Source organism: Gopherus flavomarginatus, chromosome 9, assembly GCF_025201925.1.
Source record: "Gopherus flavomarginatus isolate rGopFla2 chromosome 9, rGopFla2.mat.asm, whole genome shotgun sequence".
In the NCBI taxonomy this organism is placed as follows: Eukaryota; Metazoa; Chordata; order Testudines; family Testudinidae; genus Gopherus; species Gopherus flavomarginatus.
The window spans coordinates 74,467,019-74,481,215 of NC_066625.1; the positions used below are offsets into that span (position 1 = coordinate 74,467,019).

Consider the following 14,197-nt stretch of genomic DNA (forward strand, 5'->3'; position numbering starts at 1 on the left):
CCAATAACAGGAGAAGGGATGGAATTCCCAGTTCTCCACTCCTTTCATCACTTTCATTCTTATCTCCTTCCACCTTAATTGAATTGGCTCATTAGCACTGACCCCCTACTCGATAAGGCAACTCTCATCTTTTCATATGCTGTGTATTTATACCTCCCTACTGTATGTTCCACTCCATGCATCTGATGAAGTGGGTTGTAGCCCACAAAAGCTTATGCCCAATAAATTTGTTAGTCTCTAAGGTGCTACAAGGACTCCTCATTGTTTTTGCTGATACAGACTAACACGGCTACCACTCTTATTCTTATCTCCATGCATTCATCTCTGCTGCCCCTCTACACCTAGAGTTTATTTCCTATCCCACTGTGCCAGGCATCCACCCTCTTTTTTGAAATCCAAAGTGAAAACTCATGTCTTCTGTGAAGGCCACAAACACTAATCCAGATCACTAAAATGCTGCCATCCACCCATATATAAATGTAAAAACCCTACTTTTAGATAGAACCTTCCTGATCTCACCCAGGGTGTGGCTGAATTGTCTTCTCTGACTATACAAACTGCAAGCATCTCAGGGCTTGTGTATAATACTGAGCACATTTTTGAGTATTGGCCAATAATAATTAATAGTAATGGTCACCATCTTGTGGAGTGACAGGGAATATAGGGGAAAGGCTGAAAGATGAGTGAAATGTGCACAGTAAAGGATGGAATTGGGAGCCAGTAAACTGGCTGGAAGACATGCCAAGAGAAACAGAGATGGAGACAATGCCAGGAATGAGGACAAGACTTGCCTGGGGTCACAAGAAGCTGTTTAACACTAGGTCATTGCTGTCCCTCGCAGCCGCTCAACATATTGTTCAGTACATGCAAGAGAATGAAATGGGCCATGATGCAGAACAAGTGAGCACCATTATAGTAGGGGAGAAGAAGAAAGCCTCACTGGAGCCTGCCTACTCTCACCTCACATAAACTTAGTTATAGTCCTGCTGTTCCCCAATACCGCTAATAGGTAATAATAGGTAAGGAGGATTTTCCGGGGAAGACAAGCAGAGGTACTGTCACAGGAGATCTGCTGGAAGTGGTAACCTTGGAAGGTGTATTGATTCAGAGCCTCTCCTGGGTTCCTGGATCCTGTTTCCCTGGGCAGCCCTGCTGTAACTGTATTGAGTGGAGCTGTGTCCAGTCTGGGTTACTGCAGCCACACTGCAGGTGGATTTTCTGCTACTAGACCAGGGGTGGGCAAACTACGGCCTGGGGGCTGCATCCGGCCCTCCAGATGTTTTAATCCAGCCCTCAGGTTCCTGCCAGGGAGTAGGGTCAGGGACTTGCCCCACTCTGCACAGCTCCCAGAAGCAGCAGCATGTCCTCCCTCCAGCTCCTACACGTAGGGGCAGCCAAGGGGCTCTGTATGCTGCCCCTGCTGCAGCTCCCATTGGCCGGGAACTGTGGCCCATGAGAGCGGCAAGGGTGGCGCCTCTGGACAGGGCAGTGCACACAGCTGCACCTCCTCGTAGAAGCCGGACGGGGGGACGTGCCGCTGCTTCTGGGAGCTGCTTGAGATAAGCACCACCTGGAGCCTGCACCCCGACCCCCTCCTGCACCTGAATCCCTTGCCCCAGCCCTGATCTCCCTACCTCCTGCCAAACCCCTCAGTCCCAGCCCGAAGCATCCTCCTGTACCCCCAGCCCTCACCTTCCCCCCCTGCATCCCTACCCCCAATTTTGTGAGCATTCATGGCCCACCATACAATTTTCATACCCAAATGTGGCCCTCGGGCCTAGAAGTTTGCACCCCCTGTACTAGGTAGACAGGCAGTGAAACTGCTTCCTACTCTTAAGTGGATATTTGCTCACCACACTGTTTGCCATGATTGGGACTTTCTGCTCAAGGATTGGAAGAGGGCTGGAACAGCACGGGGTGTTGCATGACAGTATTAAGATGCCTTGGCAGAGCAGTGATGGGAACTCTTGCCTGCACTGAATCTGGCTCTAGCCAAAAGTCACACAATTTAAAATAAAAAAAGCTGTAAAGTGATTTATTTGTACATGATGATGAAAGCCAAAGAAATTCTTCTGACCCACAAAATCTATCCTTCTCTGGCTCTAAATGGTCAACAGCTTAAGAACATAAGAATGGGCATACTGGGTCAGACCAATGGTGCATCTATCCCAGTATCCTGTCTTCTGACAGTGGCCAATGCCAGTTGCTTCAGAGGAAATGAACGGGATAGGGCAGTTATCGCATGATCTGTTCCCTTGTTGTCTAGTCCCAGCTTCTGGCAATCATAGGTTTAAAGACACCCAGAGCATGCAGTCACATCCCTGACGCTCTTGGCTAATTGCCATTGATGGACCTATCTTCCATGAACATATCTAATTCTTTTTCTGAAACCAGTTATATTTTCAGACTTCACAACATCCCCTGGCAATGACTTCCCAGGTTGATTTTGCATTGTGTGAAGTACTTATGTTTGTTTTAAACCTGCTGCCTATTAATTTCATTGGATGACCCTTCGTTCTTGTGTTTTGTGAAGGGGTAAATAACTTTCTTATTCACTTTCTCCACACCATTTATGATTTTATAGACCTCTATCATATCCCCCTTTAGTACTCTCTTCCAAACTGAACACTTCCAATCTTTTTAATCACTCCTCATATGAAAGCTGTTGCATAACCCTAATCATTTTTGTTGCCCTGCTCTCTACTTTTTCCCATTCTAATAAGTCTTTCTTGAGATGTGGTTACCAGAACTGCACACAGTTTTCAAAGGTGTGGGCATACCATTGATTTATATAATGGTATTATGATATTTAATGTCTTATTTTCTATCCTTTTCTTAATGGTTCCTAATATTCTGCTAACTTTTTGGACAGCCACTGCACATTGAGCAGATGTTTTCAGAGAATTAACCACGATGACTCCAAAATCTCTTTCTTGAGTGGTAACAGCTAATTTAGACCCCATCATATTGTATGCATAGTTGGGATTATGTTTTCAAATGCGCATTACTTTGCCTTTATCAACACTGAAATTCAAGTGCCACTTTGTTGCCCAGTCATCAGCTTTTGTGAGATCCCGTTGTAACTCTTCACAGACAGAGTTGGACTTAACTGTCTTTAGTAATTTTGTATCGTCTGCAAACTTTGATACCTTATCCCTTTTTCTAGATAATTTATGACTACGTTGAACAGCACTGGTCCCAGTACAAATCCTTGGTGGATCCCCCTCTCTCCACTGTAAAAACTGACCATGTATTTCTACCCTTCGTTTCCTTTCTTTTAACCAGTTACTGATCCATGACAAGACCTTGCCTCTTATCCCAAGACTGCTTACTTTGGTTAAGAACTTTTGGTGAGGGACCTTAGGCAATAATATTTTCCCTTTAACAGTTAATTTGCTATATACATTATGACCCACCCTTTACCTTGGTTGTTTGCTAAAAAGAATTTTAGAACTCCCATTTACTTTTCACCATTCTTGCCATTTGTTGAACACAGGAATTGCCAGACTGGATCAGACCAGTAGCCAATCTAGTCAAGTATCCTCTCATCAACATGGCTGCTTCAGAGGAAAATGCAGAAAATCCTGTATGATACAGTTATGAAATAACCTACTCACAGGAAAAGTTTCCTCCTTATGCCATTACTAGCAATTGCCATATATCCTGAAATACGAGGATCTATAGATCTCTTCAAAACAAACACCCCCCCCCCCAAGAATTTTGGTTTTTTTATCCTAGTTATTATAACTCTGGTTATAACTGATACAACCTTCCCATGATCCTTTCTTGAATCCTGCTAAGCTCTTGGCCTCAATGACTTCTAGTGGCAATGAGTTCCACAGGCTAAATGTCCCGTGGACAGAATATTCCTTACCAGTTTTAAATATGCTGCCTTTCAATAATTGCCTAGTCCCTTTGACTTTGTGTGCTTCACTCAACTTGCTGGAAGAAAACAGGCAGGCCGCTTTCACTTTGTTTCTAGTCCAGTCAGAGCTTGCTTGTGAGTTTCCTGTATTCAGTGCAGCACAAGAAGAATTGTATCTCACTGCTGAAGTCCAAGCCCAAGTCTTGTTTTACTCACATTTTGTTAAACAAAAATGAAGAACGTGAACGGATTTCTATACCTATTGTTACAAACATGGGGAGAAAGGGGAAGTGGGCTGTGTTCCGTCTCTTTAACCACTACAGCTGGAACAACTGCCTTGCACACTCACTTTCGCGTTGGGGACTCCTTGCTCCAGTGCATTGAGCAGTAGTTTGCAAGGGCAGCTGGCCCGGGACGATAAAGATCAGTGACTTTTCCAGGCGTCCCCCAGGGCCCGGCCTCCCTGCCGCACGGGGCCATGTGCAGCAGGCCAGGGGTGACGATGGCTCTTGGCTCGCTCGTGCCAGCCAGGTCACAATAGCTCTCATGCCGCTGGCTGCGGGCGGAGGGAGAGTCCCGGGCGGCTGTGGAATGAAGCGAGGCAGCCGCAGTTGTCAGTCCCGTCACTGCTGCTGGAAGAACAACGGGGGGCTCCGGTTTCTGGCGCGGCGGGCGGCGTTAACCTTTGCGGCGCGCAGCCTGCCAGCGACGGGGGCTTTTGCCCACGAGCAGCGGGCGATGAGCGGGGCAGCCGGGCTGAGCCGCGGCCGCCGAGGGCAGGTCTAAGGGGCAGAGAGCGGCGCTCGGGCGGGGACCGCGGAGCTGGGCCATTGTCTCCGACCATGCGAAGCGCCCTGTGAGCGGAGCCGCTGCTGGGATGAGCGCCTCGGCTGCCACCGGGGTCTTCGTCCTGTCCCTCACCGCCATCCCCGTCACTTACCTCTTCAACGTCTTAGCCGCCAGCAGCAGGTGAGTCCCAGAGCGGGATCCCGCGCGCCCGGGCTGGGCTGGGAGTGGGAGCCGAGCGCCCGGGGGGCCGGGCGGGGCGCGCTCCCAGCCAGGCTGCTCGCTGCGCGGCGTATTTTTAGCAGCTGGGCATGGAAAGGACAAATGTGGACCCGAGAGGTACAACAATAGCCAGCGCCAAGGGAGCGGGCGGGCGAGGCCGCCGGGGCTGGGAGCTGAGGCCGCGGGCTGGGTGGGGGAGCTGAGTCCAGGAGAGTTGGAGGCTGAGAGCTTGAGGGTGGGGGTGGGGTTAAGCTGGGACCAGGAGAAGTGATTTAGGCGGGAAATGGGTGCAAAAGGCTAAGAGCTGGGATCTGGGTTTGGGCCTGAGGAGCTGAACGCTGAGGCCCTGGCGCAGGGCTGGGCTGGTGGAGCAAGAAGTTGTCCTCTGCTGGGGCAGAATAGCTCAGGTAAAACAAAAACAAGGGGGAGCCCTTGTGGCACGTTAGAGACTAACACATTTATTGGGGCATAAACTTTCATGGGCTAGAACCCATTTAATCAGATGCATGGAGCGGCGAATACAGGAGCAGGTATAAATACAGGAAAAGATGGGAGTTGCCTTACCAAGTGTGAGGTCAGTCTAACCAGACAATTCATTTAATAGCAGGATATCAAGGGAGAAAAAATAACTTTTGAAGTGGTAAGAGAGTGGCCCATTTCAGCCAGTTGACAAGAAGGTGTGAGTAACAGTAGGGGAAAACTAGGATTGAGGAATTTAGGCTTAGGGTTTGTAATGACCCAACCACTCCTAAACTGATGGTGTCCAGTTTGCAAATTAATTCTAGTTCTGCAGTTTCAGGTTGGAGTCTGTTTTTGAAGTTTTTTTGTTGAAACTGCAGAACTGGCGTGAAAGCTTATGCCCAAATAAATGTTAGTCTCTAAGGTGCCACAAGGATTCCTCGTTGTTTTTGCTGATACAGACTAACACCGGCTACCACTCTGAAACCTGACATCAGGTAATGCAGTAAGATTAAACAAGAGGCATGGGAGGACATAGAAATCCTATATCAAGTTCTCAGGTATCAGCACTGTGGCTGTGGGAAGGGGTGGAGGAGAGATCTTGGGTGAAATTCCCTTTGGAAACTGCAGATCCAAAGCCAGCCTGGATAAGTTCTTAATGGGTTTTTGTGCCCAGCCACAAAAATCCTTCAGGGTTTTCCCTTTCAAAACTGTGGAAGTCACCATACCATTCATAGTCAGTTCCAGAGTCATCAGAGCCTACGGTCACCATCATGCCCCCACAGAAGTCAGTTAAGGGTTTTGCTATTCACATTAGTGGGTGAAGAATCAGGTCCTAAGTCTTACTGCACTGGAGTAGTTTCCATTTTTCTGTATCTCATCATCCAAGGGAGAGTTTCCTCAACTGTGCCCAACAAGAGGTCCCAGAAGACTTTCCACTGTTCTACAAAGTTCTGCAAAAACTTGAGATAAACTTTTGATTTAAAATGTAGAAAAGGATCTTAAGAGTCTCTTTCCTAAGAAACTTCAGGACTAAAGGAGTGTAGGGACCCAGTTAGCATCAGATATGTCTGTATGCTCCACTGCGTAAAAGTTTTTCAAAAAGTCAGTGCATGTAATAGACTGTGTTGCTGGTTTGGGTTGGAAGGATCCAGATACTTCAGAGGTTTTTGTAATATTCAGTGGGCAGATTTCTAAAAAGTTAGTGCATGTTTGATTCATTGCCAATATTTCTTTCTGTAGGTACACACCATTGTGCAGGAAGTCTGCATTTTATATAATTGAAGTACTCAATCCTTCAACCTTTACTCAGTAAATAGGTCTAATGCAAGATCCACTAAGGCTGAATAGCAGAATTAAGATTGAAGGATCAAATCTGAAATGTAAAACAATTTTTAATGTCAGTTTTCATATTGTTTAAATATAACTAATGTATTTTCTTGAGGAGAAAAATCAGACTTGTAACTAGTGTATCTTCTGAAACCATATCCTGATGTCTCCAATATTCAAAATACGTTTTTTGAAAAACCTTATGGTTTACTGAATTCTCCCCATATTATTTTGTATATAAGCGCAAAGGGGATAGGTTGATCTCAAGAATCTGTCCTAAAGTGAATTTAGCACAATTTGCCAATCTAGAGATGTGAATAGATTTTAAATGAATTCTATTGAAATATTTTTTTCTTGGGGAAGCTAATGTTTTCCTCCTTTCTCTCTGCGCCTTGAGTATTTCCATCATTTTCCCACCAGCACTTTACACACCCTCAAACATGCATCCTCCAGGCCTTGTATTATGGCCCCCATCCTTATGGAAAAGGAGGTCCTCCCTGCGGAACCCATCAACTCTATTAGTAAAGCATTCACAATGAGTCACACTAGCACTTCTCTCCAGAGCCTGAGAACACTTCTATAGCATTTCCTATCCCTGGCAATCTAGGGCCTGGGAGAGGGAGGCCAGAAATTGAACCCAGAGCTATCATGGAGCACGGCACTATGCTACCCCTAGTTCTGGGCTAGCCGATCAATTTGTTTTTTTGTAATTTTACTTTGCAAACATGTCCTATCACAGATAGGTACTTTTTTCTGGCATGTTCATAATGATCCTTTCTGACCTAAAAATCTATGCATATATGACTTTCACAGCTATTTGTCCTAGTTTTTGCTAATGTCAGCATGGAAACTGAATTTAGTCTGACAATCTAGCTTTCTGGGCTAGTTGTTTATCAAGCTATTTTAGTATTTGCTTTTTATAGATGATCACATGTAACAAGCAGGCATGGAAGGTCTGAAAAACAGTAAAAACATATAATGTAAACTCTGCAAGGATTTTAAAAAGCAAAATTTTTCATTAGTATTTGCATTTAATTTAAGATTAAGGGAGTATTCTTTTGCTTTTGAAAAGTGATCTTTTTGAGGTTAGCTGATAAGCAAAACTGCAGAGTTGAAGGGGGCACATGGCTGCTTGTTTTTAATTCCTTATTTTTTTAAATAATTTCAGTTCCTGGGCAATTGTAGCAGTTGGATCCCTGATTCTGATTTTCGTTGCTCTAGTAGCCCGTACTCTGGTCAAAAGAAAACCTCCAAAAGACCCACTTTTTTATGGTATGTATTAGTATAATCAAAGCTAATTAAGTATTTATTCATTGGTTTGAAAGTTATATCTCACGTGGACATATTTTATGGCTGTTACCATTTGTGTCTATAGAAGGGTAACATGCTTTTAACCTCTTAATGACTTTGGGCCCGATGATGTAGGGTGCTAAGTGGATTTCAACTTCAACTGGAAGTTGAATGAGCTCAGCAGGGGTTGAAATAGAGGGTGAGGGGAAAGGTAGTGCTAATCTTCAGCCTCTGCCAACAAACCAGCTCCACCACTTGAAAGCCAAAATGAGATACTCACAGTGGACTGTAGAAAGGTTAAAAATATGCTCTGCTGGGCCCATTCAGTTTTGTTCCCCCTTGGTGGAGCTCAGGCGACACAGTGGACCTTATTGAACATGTCAGGCCTGGCTCCTCCTCACTGGGATCCATTCTCCTACTGGGCTTAGTGGGCTTCTTTGGGGTTTGTGCTCCTGCAGTGGGGTTTGGATTCCCCATTGGGCTCCATAGGGTTGGCTGCCCCTCGATGATACAGATTATCATAATTTGATCATCTCTTTTCATTCTTGCACAATAAGTATTCAACTAATAATATCTAATAACCATCACTAGGCTTCAGTGTTAACACCAAAGTGTGATGAACGAGGTTGTTCTCACCTCTCAGTGCTATCGTTTTAGGCTGTCCAGAGACTCAGACAAGCACCTTGGCATCCATACACTCTTTTCATATTTGAAGGTTATTGTCACAACCACAAGGCTGGGGAGATGTAATTGTTTTTTAAGTGAAATCTTATATACTGGAGCACCATATGGTAACCTACAGGAAAAACTACTGGCTCATTTAGCTGCCTCAAGCTCCAGCCCTAGACCCCTCCACACCTTTGCAGGCAGAGCCCATAGCCCAGACCTACTGCATATTTTCACCCTCTGCTACTCATCCGATACCCTTACACTTTTATCCTCCAAGGTGCTGCATATGTTCTGTGCTGCTGACGACTCTCAGTTCATAAAAGATACTCCCTATGGAGTCACTGAGCACCTTGCAGACTAGATTTCCTACGTGGTCATGGCTCATGATGGCAAAACAGGTTCACCCTGCTCCACCCCAGAAAGGGCAAGTCACATTTTCCTTCCTTTTTCTGCCAGCCCCTCCCCTTCTTTCTTGAGTATAACTGGAATGTTCAGTTTTCCTCAAGGAAGATCAGATGTTTGCAACTGAGGCTGTCTACATTATATGATAGTTTCTAAGGGCTGCCCAGTCCTCTTCATGGGATGCCGATCACTCACGGAGGTCAGTAGGAGCTATTCGTGTGGATGTATGGAGTACATGTCATTAAGTGTAGCTATCTTGAAGAGTATACATTGTGGTAAAATATTGGTATCTTAAAATATTTAAACTAGGTATTGCTGGGTAACAAGTTATATTGTCCTTTAGATATCTGTCTGAATGTTTTCCTCACAACAGATAAATCTCCCCCTAGTTAGATGTTAATCTCTTAACAGTTTAATATTTCAGATTATATATTGACAGCCTTTGATTTGCAAGTCTTTTTATATACAGTAATTTCTTTTTTTTCTTTTCATATTATTGCAGTTTATGCCGTATTTGCTTTTACCAGTGTAGTGAACCTTATAATAGGACTTGAACAGGATGGAATTATTGATGGATTCATGACCTACTACTTGAAAGAGGTAAACAATCATTTAGTTTATGAATTTAAAATCTTTACTATTGATGACTGAATAATATCTTTATTATAAAAATACCCCTGGCAGAAAAGAGCCATTAGAAAGTTAACGGGATATGAAGTTCAGTATTATAATTTATTTCATATGCCTTGGACATTGAAGAGGAAGATACTGTAATTTATTCGTTTTCATATAGGCTATGATATATATTTACCACTGCAATTTGGCTTTTCTCTTAATAATATAAATAAGAGTACTTAATGTGTCCAAAAGAATCTTCTTGGGTTTGATTTTACTCTCATTAAAGTCACTGATAAAACTTGCATTGACTTCAAGACCCAGCATATTATTTCATTTAGTTGCAATAATACTGTTCATAGTGGACTTCTATGACATTAGTGTAGTTAATACATACATTTCTACTGAACTAGTTAATGCATGCATTTCTGCAGAACTCAATAGAAATTCAGTAGTCATTAATGGAGAGTTAAAGTGAAATATTACAAAACCTGTAAGCTTATCCTAGAAGAAAAATAATGAATCTTGTGTTTTTGCTTAATCCTTTTAATAAAAGGAACCAAAATAGAGTGAAAAACCTGACAGTGCCAGATATCAAGTTAGCAGAATCTGTTCCCTGCTGAATCTGTGTCCACCAAAAATAGCACAATGAGGGCCTGGTCCAACATTTACTGGTGTAATTGAAAAGACGCTATAGACTTCAGAGAAATTAGTTGGGCCCTATAAGCTTAAATATCACCATCATTAATGTGCTCAACACTATTATTGGGTCTCTAGATTGTTAAATGTTTCTTTGCTGAATTAAATCAAACAGTCTTTACATTTCATCACTGATATATATGTCATAACTTCAGATTTTTGAACACCGTTTTTTTTTTCTTTAGAAACAGGAATTTCCCGTAACGTTGCAGACCGATGATTGCTGTTTCAGTAGTGTCCCCAAATACTGAAGAGCAAGGCATACCCTCCACCCCCGGAAATGCACCTAATTTTGCAATATTATGCTCTAAAGCTGGGATCAGCAACCTTTGGCACGCGGCCCATCAGGGAAATCTGCTGGCCAGCCAGGATGGTTTGTTTACCTGCAGCGTTTGCAGGTTCAGCCGATCGCAGCTCCCACTGGCCACGGTTCACCGTTCCAGACCAATGGGAGCTGTGGAAAGTGGTGGCCAGCACATCCCTCGGCCTGTGCCACTTCCCGCAGCCCCCATTGGCGTGGAGTGGCAAACTGCAGCCAGTGGGAGCTGTGATCGTCCAAACCTGTGGATGTGGCAGGTAAACAAACAGTCCTGGCCCGCCAGCAGATTTCCCTGGCGGGCTGCATTCCAAAAGTTGCTGATCCCTGCTCTAAAGGGTGTGTCGATATGGAAGTTATTTCATCCTAACCCCAGATAATGATATGGATGCCTTGAAACACAGAATTATAGAATATCAGGGTGGGAAGGGACCTCAGGAGGTCATCTGGTCCAACCCCCTGCTCAAAGCAGGACCTAATCCCCAACTAAATCATCCCAGCCAGGGCTTTGTCAAGCCTGACCTTAGAAACCTCTAAGGAACGAGATTCCACCACCTCCCTAGGTGACCCATTCCAATGCTTCACCACCCTCCTAGTGAAAAAGTTTTTCCTAATATCCAACCTAAACCTCCCCCACTGCAACTTGAGACCATTACTCCTTGTTCTGTCATCTGCTACCACTGAGAACAGTCTAGATCCATCCCCTTTGGAACCCCTTTCAGGTAGTTGAAAACAGCTATCAAATCCTCCTTCATTCTTCTCTTCTGCGGACTAAACAATCCCAGTTCCTTCAACCTCTCCTCATAAGTCATGTGCTCCAGCCCCCTAATCATTTTTATTGCCCTCCGCTGGACTCTTTCCAATTTTTCCACATCCTTCTTGTAGTGTGGGGCCCAAAACTGGACACAGTACTCCAGATGAGGCCTCACCAAAGTCAGATAGAGGGGAATGATCATGTCCCTCGATCTGCTGGCAATGCTCCTACTTATACAGCCCAAAATGCCGTTAGCCTTCTTGGCAACAAGGGCACACTGTCGACTCATATCCAGCTTCTCGTCTACTGTTACCTCTAGGTCCTTTTCTGCAGAACTGCTGCCTAGCCATTCAGTCCCTAGTCTGTAGCAGTGCATGGGATTCTTCCGTCCTAAGTGCAGGACTCTGAACTTGTCCTTGCTGAACCTCGTCAGATTTCTTTTGGCCCAATCCTCTAATTTGTCTAGGTCCCTCTGTATCCTATCCCTGCCCTCCAGTGTATCTACCACTCCTCCCAGTTTAGTGTCATTGCAAACTTGCTCAGGGTGCAATCCACGCCATCCTCCAGATCAGGGGCAGGCAAACTTTTTGACCTGAGGGCTGCATCGGGTTTCAGAAATTGTATGGAGGGCCAGCTAGGGGAGGGAGGAGGTCATGGCCTGGCTCCCACCTGCTATCTGCCCCTCCCCCCACGGGACCTCTGCCCCATCCACACCCTCCTGCTCCCTGTCCCCTGACTGCCCCCAGATCCCTGCCCCTGACTGCCCTCCGCTGCCCCATCCAACTCTTGGTCTCATTCATGATGGCCCGCTCAGGACTCCTGCCCCATCCAACCACCCCTTCTCCCTGTCCCCTGACTGCTCCCAGAATCCCTACCCCATCCACCCCCCCTCCTTCCTGACTGCTCCCCTGGGACCCTTGCCCCCATTCAACCTCCTATTCCCCCTACCCTGACCCCTATCCACACCCCCACCACCTGACCACCACCCCGAACTCCCCTGCCCTCTATCCAACGCCCCCTGCTCCCTGCCCCCTTACCGCACAGCCTGGAGCACCAGTGGCTGGCAGCACTACAGCCGCACCAGCCAGCTGGAGCTGGGCCATGCCGCTGCCCCCACCACCACGCAGCTTGGAGCACGAGGTTAGCCCTGGCTCTGCAGCTGCGCTGTCCCAGGAACTCACTGCCCTGCCTCCCAGAGCATTGCACTGGTGGCGGAGCGGGTGAGCTGAGGCTGCGGGGGAAGGGGGAACAGCAGGGGAGGGGCCAGGGGCTAACCTCCCAGACCAGGAGCTCAGGGGCCAGGCAGGATGGTTTTGCGGGCCGGATGTGGCCCATAGGCCATAGTTTGCCCACCTCCGCTCCAGATCATTAATTAAGATATTGAACAAAACCGGCCCCAGGACTGACCCTTGGGGCACTCTGCTTGATACCAACTGCCAACTAGACACGGAGCCATTGACCACTACCCGTTGAGCCCAACGATCCATTCAGCTTTCTATCCACCTTATAGTCCATTTATCCAGCCCATACTACTTTAACTTGCTGGCAAGAATACTCTGGGAGACTGTATCAAAAGCTTTGCTAAAGTCAAGGAATAACACATCCACTGCTTTCCCCTCATCCACAGAGCCAGTTATCTCATCATAGAAGGCAATTAGGTTAGTCAGGCATGACTTGCCCTTGGTGAATCAATGCTGACTGTTCCTGATCACTTTCCTCTCCTCTGAGTGCTTCAAAATTGATTCCTTGAGGACCTGGCTCCATGATTTTTCCAGGGACTGAGGTGAGGCTGACTGGCCTGTAGTTCCCCGGATCCTTCTCCTTCCCTTTTTTAAAGGAGTCCAGGAGAGCTGGCTGTATATTAAAGAATCCTTATTGAGGTTGCAGGAACAAATCATCCCCATGTGTAGAAAGAATAGTAAATATGGCAGGCAACCAGCCTGGCTTAACAGTGAAACCCTTGCTGATCTTAAAACACAAAAAAGCAGCTTACAAAAAGTAGAAGATTGTACAGATGACCAGAGAGAAGTATAAAAATATTGCTCAGGCATGCAAGAGTGAAATCAGGAAGCCCAAATCACACTTGGAGTTGCAGCTAGCAAGGGATGTTAAGAGTAACAAGAAGGGTTTCTACAGGTATGTTAGCAACAAGAAGGTGGTCAGGGAAAGTGTGGGACCCTTACTGAATGAGGGAGGCAACTTAGTGACAGAGGTTGTGGAAAAAGCTAATGTACTCATGCTTTTTTTGCCTCAGTCTTCACGAACAAGGTCAGCTCCCAGAATTCTGCACTGGGCTGCACAGTATAGGGAAGAGGTGACCAGCCCTCTGTGGAGAAAGAAGTGGTTCGGGACTATTTAGAAAAGCTGAACGAGCATAAGTCCGTGGGGCCAGATGCACTGCATCCGAGGTTGCTAAAGGAGTTGACGGATGTGATTGCGGAGCCATTGGCCATTATCTTTGAAAACTCATGGCTATCGGGGTGAGGTCCGGGATGAGTGGAAAAAGGCTAACATGAGAGTTGGCAGCCAGAAAAAAATGAATTCCTAGACTGAGTGAACACCAGACACTTTACTCCAGCCTGTTTACCTGCTATTCTTAATACACTTCTAAGGTTTATTGAATCTCCTTTGCCATTGCACTGTTTTAAAATCCATTTTCTTTAGGGTGAGCCTCATCTGAACACTGCATATGGCCATGTGATCTGCTATTGGGATGGCTCTGCGCATTACCTGATGTATCTCTTAATGGTGGCAGCTATTTCGTGGGAGTAAGTCAGTCTGATGTTTGTGT

At 45.8% G+C, this 14,197-nt stretch overlaps 1 protein-coding gene across 3 annotated transcripts in view; it reads left to right on the top strand.

Moving 5' to 3' along the window:
• Positions 1–4,147: 4,147 nt before the first annotated feature.
• The window catches only part of TM6SF1 (transmembrane 6 superfamily member 1), a 33,014-nt gene continuing 22,964 nt past the window's right edge, over positions 4,148–14,197 (top strand). Inside the window, exons 1-4 of one of the 3 annotated variants that reach the window (XM_050966666.1) lie at positions 4,148–4,834; positions 7,830–7,933; positions 9,525–9,622; positions 14,071–14,174. In XM_050966666.1, coding sequence (XP_050822623.1) covers positions 4,743–4,834; positions 7,830–7,933; positions 9,525–9,622; positions 14,071–14,174 — 398 coding nt within the window. In that variant the 5' untranslated portion in view covers positions 4,148–4,742. The remainder of the gene's footprint in view (positions 4,835–7,829; positions 7,934–9,524; positions 9,623–14,070; positions 14,175–14,197) is intronic. The other 2 variants (XM_050966665.1, XM_050966664.1) reach the window with 2 other exon arrangements.